The sequence below is a fragment of the Lacerta agilis genome, chromosome 3 (assembly GCF_009819535.1).
Source record: "Lacerta agilis isolate rLacAgi1 chromosome 3, rLacAgi1.pri, whole genome shotgun sequence".
In the NCBI taxonomy this organism is placed as follows: Eukaryota; Metazoa; Chordata; class Lepidosauria; order Squamata; family Lacertidae; genus Lacerta; species Lacerta agilis.
Window position 1 is genome coordinate 83382027 of NC_046314.1, and position 6000 is coordinate 83388026.

The window sequence follows — 6000 nt, forward strand, 5'->3', positions numbered from 1 at the left end:
TGAACTAGCAGTGATCAGCATGAAGATGTCCATCTGCATAAGAGATGTCACTGGTGCTATCACTCACAAATCTGGATTTCAGTTGTGAAAGTGCTGATTGCCCATCTGTTTGTTGTATCTGCTGCTTTTTATGCTGAAAAAGTCACTTTTGTTGCATCTGTTTATGTATTTATTATTACATGTATATCAGCATGAAGATGTCCATCTGCATAAGAGATGTCACTGGTGCTATCACTCACCAATCTGGATTTCAGTTGTGAAAGTCCTTATTACCCATCTGTTGTATCTGCTACTTTTTATGCTTAAAAGGTCACTGTTTTGTTGCATCTGTTTATGTATTTATTATTACATGTATTATCATTCTCTTCCTCTGTGGAGCACAAGGTTCTCCCCTTCCCAAGTTATCATCACAGCAACTTAAGGTCATCTAGTGAGGATCATGGCTGTGCAGGGATTTGAACCCAGGTCTCCCAGGTCGGAGTCCAACACTAACCAGTACAACACACTGACTCCTCCATCACTTTTATGGAGAAAAAGGCACACTGTTGAATTGCAAATAAATTGAATTTAAGTGCCACATTATAGGAGCTGCTTCTTCAAGCCCTGAGTCAGCAGGGTGTTACTCAGATTACAAGGATGAAGCCTTTGGCATTCTTTTCTCAAGATGTACTTGTAGCAGGATTAGATTTAGTTTCCTCTCCTAGCTAGTTTGGCTAATGAAGTTTAATGCAAGAATGAGTATGAATTATCTAACTTTTATTTGTTGTTGATTCTCCCCCCCCCCAGGGTCTTCTGGTTGCAATTCTCTACTGTTTTAACAACAGTGAGGTAAGAGGCATGTATTTTGCAATATTACATTCCATACAAAAAGAGAGAGAGAGAGGAAAAGAATGTTTTCAAGTAATTTAGTTGACAGGAAACTAAAGCATTCAAATAGCGTTTCTCTACGAATATATCAAAGTAGCAGTATGGAGAATTAGAAGGTCATTGTATTAATTTCTGAGTAAATAAAGAGGTAAATTATAATAAAGCCCTGATATGTTGTGAGTTGTAGTTGAAGATCTCTATAGTCCTTGATCTTGCTACAAGAATAGTTGTATGGTGATAACCCTTTGCTTGTTAACTTGAATTGTGTTATCAGGATTGGAGGAATTTTTGTTGTACACCGTTATTATCTTGTTGGCAAGTTGGATTTTATTGACCCTGTCAGAATAAAATTTAAAAGGATTACGTTACTTGAATGAAAACAAGGACTCTGAAAAAGCTTAAACGCTTGAATAGTTTGATCACCATTTTATAAGCCTCTTCCCCCTTCTCTTCTCTATGTGTGTGCAGATCTGTCTCCCCCCTCGTTACGTTCCCCATTTTCTCCTCCTCACCCTAAAATTCTCCCCAATTCTCCCCTCACCCCTTTGCTTTCTCACACACATTTCTTCCCACAACCCTATACTTCCTTATGTGTTGTTGCTGCTTTCTTTTTCTTTGTTCCCTTCCCTCCCACCCTCACCAGTGGCCGGCGGGGGGGGGGGGAGAGAAAGAGGATGTTTCTTTTCCTAGTGTTTTTGTGTTTGGTTCCCCTTAAATAGCTTCCCTCCCTATTTTAGAAAAAACACGTCAATTTAAAAATTATCTGAACTATAAAATAACAGTTGTAACAATATGTTAAAGATAAGTAAAAATTTGTCAGTTTTAGACCCCTGAGTTGTAGCAGTTGCCAGGACATTTCCCAGTTTGCATCTACTTGTACGTAGTCCCACCCTTATTTTAGACATCGTGATATATCGGCATATCACGATGTTTAGCTGGTATCACGATGTTGAAAACCAGACATCGCCCAGCACTAGTAGGCGATAATCTGGGTTGGTTTCTCTGTTTTGTGTGAAATTTTTATCAGAAAAGAGAGATATCTTTAAGGCAGTGTTGTAGAACTTGCATGTCTTCGCAGTGGGTGCCAGATCCCCGTGCCTGAACTTTTACAGAAAGGGGGTCTCGGAAACTTCATTTCAGGGACTCAGGGACTGGCCACCTGTCAGATTTGGCCCACCAGGGATGCGGAGATTAAGATCTGGACCACCCGCTTTAATATGTGCCACAGGATTCTTTGTTTAGGGAAGTATTTAATCTGTGACATTTTAATGTATTTTAATATTTGTTGGAAGCTGCCCAGAGTGGCTTGGGGGACCTAGCCAGATGGGCGGGGTACAAATAATAAAATAATAATAATAATTTGCTGTTGCTTTCTGCAACAGGCTAATATGAATAGCCTTTGGAAAAAGATCATAAACAGTAAGAGACCTCATAATGGATTTTTTTTTCCTTAACAGTATTATGTACAGTACAAGAGCTACCTCTTGTACTGTGATGAATTAGCTGGCTTATGCTTGCACAATTATCCATTTACAAGAGGGGCATAGTATTTCCTTAGTAAGTATCCTCTATTTTTGTGCAAAAAGCTAATTCTAGCTGATGTGATAAGTGGCTTTTGCTGCTGCTTCTAATTTTGCTGCTACCGTGATGGATCAAATCCTAGTGTACACATTGTGCAGCTCTGAATAAAAAAATAACTATTTAAATCTGCAGTTCCTACCTGTGCACCCTTTTTACTCTTGTAATTGGACCCTGCACATTTTGCTTAGCAGGTGATTAGCACATCCATGTTTGAAGATAGAACCTAAAGTTACTGCCCTTTCTGTGCAGAGATTACACGTTGAGATACAGCTCAGTTGGTAGAGCATGAGACTCTTCATCTCAGGGTCATTGGTTTGAGCACCACGTTCGGCTAAAGATTCCTGCATTGCAGGCAGTTGAATTAGATGGCCCTCATAGTCCCTTGCAACTCTATGATTCTGTTGCATTGCATTTGGAGCTATAGTTCTAGTTTAAGATAAGTACTGTAAGGCCTAGTGGTGAGCTGTCCTTAATCAGTATGGTTTTGGAGCTTTCAGTTCACAGGTGCTTCAGAAAGTGGCTTATGGGGCAGCCAAGGAAGCTCCTGGGGGGCTGGGGAAGGAACCAGAGAGAAGCACATCAACCCCCTTGTCCAAGCTTACAGGCTTCTCTTATTTGTGGCCATGACAACCAAACTACACACATTATGGGGGGGGGGGATGCTACAGAACTGGATCTCTATTAAGAGCTTTAAAAAATAATAATTTGCTTTATACAAATGCAATTTCCCCCTTACTGATACCCTAAGAACAGATATCTCTAATAGATTTGACCATGTTGTACCAACTTTGCTGCCTGCTTGTGTCCTAAGTTTCTTTCACATGTCACTAGACTTGGTCTTGCAGTGACAATTGGATTTAAATGCTACTTTCCCCCATTAAAAAAAAAAATGATAGGAAATGAGAAAACGAGATGGGGTGAGCCTACTTTTGCGGCTTTTCCAATTTGTATCCACACCCCACCACAGTATTTTAAAATACTCTCCTTTCACTTACTCATCTATCAGTATTCTTAACACTCCAATCCTCCTCTTTAGTTTTTAGTTGCTGTGGATCTTAATGTCAGCAGAACAGCATTCGCCAAGTGATTTCCCCCCCCCCACCCAATCCAGTCCTATGCATGTTTACCCAGCAGTAAGTCCCTCTCACTTCAAGGGCACTTCCAAGTAACAGCACAATCCTAGCCATGTCTACTCAGAAGTACCACAATGAGCCGCGTGAAATGGAAGTCCATCAACTATACATAAGGGTCTGGTGACTTGTGTTTCAGTGTATCTGAAGAAGTGTGCATGCACACGAAAGCTTATACCAATAACAAACGTAGTTGGTGTCTAAGGCGCTACTGGAAGGAATTTTTTTATTTTGTTTTGACTATGGCAGACCAACCTACCTGTACTCAGAAGTATGTCAGTGTGGTTCAACAGGTGTAGGAATGCAGCCTGTGCATGCCTAGAATTTCAGTCTTATTCAAGATTAAAAAACCCTTGAATTAACATTCTACAAATTGTGGTCTTTAGCTCTATATGTGGAAATACACTTGTTGACAGTCACAGTGAGTATCTTGGATTCTTAAAATGGCATTGCAGCAGGAAATTCAGACTGGTTTGAACCATGTGCCCTCTTAACTTTCGATCAATGGATTGCTGCAAGGAGTTCGGTTAAGGCATACCGTTCCCCACTGTTGCACAGACACACATTGAAGGAGAGAGCGCTGCTATTATTTTGGTTATGAAACTACCTATGAAGGATTGATTAAGTAATTACAGAAATTATTTGAAACAATAACAACGGTGGCTTTGGAACCTTGCCAGTGTTTAATTATATGGGATATTTCATCTTTTCTTAGTGCTACAATAGAAGTGGCTCAGAATTGGATTGTTCCCCTTTCTCTCTCTCATGCCTTTTTGTTTCCTTATGTAAGGTCCGGACAGAATTCCAAAAAAGCTGGGAGCGCTGGCGACTAGAGCACTTTTATGTCCGCAGAGACAGCAACATGAAGCCACTCAAGTACCCAGCCAACAGTATAAGCAGCGGAGGTACCCTGGGGAGCACAGTCTATGCCGCCACTTTCCAGGCTACATTTAGCTAAGATTCTGTGGAGGCAGGTGTAGAGGAGTCTGACCAACTGACATGAACTGTAGGAGGTACAATCGAATCCCCTTGAATATCCAGCCAGCCAGATCGCATGAGGCCTTTGGAAGACTTGAACCTCCCTCGTTCATGGCTGCAGGCAGCTGGACAAGCTTTCAAAATAAATAATATAATCTCTACATTTGAGGGGAGGACATGCTCTTTAAAGTAAGCTTAAAGCATTTCTTCTCAATATCAGAGGCCTCCAGGTGCCCAAAGCCCATAAACAGTGTGTTGATGCTGTCACAAAGCGTAAAGGTAATCATTTATTAGCGTGGGTAGACCGGTTGACAGCTTTACTGATTAAATTACACGGATGCAGCTGATCAGTACAAACAAGAAAAAATTCCCATTGGGGGAAAAAGGGAGATTAACCTTTTGCATGGTTACAAAGAAACAGTCACCATAATCTGTAGGTGCATTTCAAGCCTTTCCAAGTGGTAGCTTTCTTAAGCACCCAATATGCAGTCATTTGACTTGGGTGTTCCAGGCATTTCCACAAATGGGACTTTTGTTGTAGTAGGGAAATAGCATGCCCCTCTCTAATCAAACTGCAAGAATAAGTATATTCACTTTAGTTTTGAATGCCACATGTGGTGTTCTGGACACCTAATGGCCAGTGCCAGTGATGTTATTTGTAATGAACAGTTTTTCATCTCTTCACTCCCATGGCACAATAATATGTAAAATAGTTTACTTTTTGTTGTGTGAAGTGTTCTCTATTTTATGGTAATGTGTACAATTAAAAATGGAAACGATTATATAACAAATAACCATTTTACACCCTTAGGCTTTCACATACCTCTTTTTAAAAAAAAAAAAAAATAGTGCTGTGCATTTCTTCTCTGCAGCATTGGATTCTATCCTCGTTTTTGTAAAAAACAGCAGCATAGTAAACCTGATAAACAGGCAATTTCTATGTGGCAGAGCAATCCTCTCCTGACCCCAGCAGGACTATTCTACTCATCCATTGCTTGGGGATAGAATATAGTACTGGTGACTGGATCCACCTACTATTTCATCATTTGAAAAGGCTTGAATTGTAGAATTGTTCCTTGTGCCATTCAGATAAATTTTTGCTGGTATGTCCATGATTGAAGTTTATGAATACTGGGTATTTGATGTTGCCTTTGGTTGCATGCTCTCAAACATGTCAAAGAGTAATTTCTCTCTCGGAGAAACTTAAATCTATGTGCAGATGATGGTTCTTTTCCAGTTGATGAATGCACACCCTTTCTGCTGTCATTTTTAATGCCCAGTACTCTTTAAGTCTTACCACTCTCATAGCCCTTTATTGCTTCAGAAGGCTGCACAAATACTACTATGAACCAAAGTAATTAGTGGCTTTCTGGAATTGAGTATTTGACAGGGAACAACGTATTAATTCTCTGCCCCCTGTGGGTTTAGAAGCAGATAAACAGAA

At 40.3% G+C, this 6000-nt stretch overlaps 1 protein-coding gene across 1 annotated transcript in view; it reads left to right on the forward strand.

Annotated features, from left to right (window-relative positions):
• The window catches only part of GLP1R (glucagon like peptide 1 receptor), a 96742-nt gene extending 91632 nt beyond the window's left edge, over positions 1-5110 (forward strand). The window contains exons 12-13 of the mRNA XM_033144582.1: positions 787-828; positions 4369-5110. Of these exons, the coding sequence (XP_033000473.1) occupies positions 787-828; positions 4369-4536 (210 nt within the window). The 3' untranslated portion in view covers positions 4537-5110. The remainder of the gene's footprint in view (positions 1-786; positions 829-4368) is intronic.
• The last annotated feature ends 890 nt before the right edge of the window (positions 5111-6000 follow it).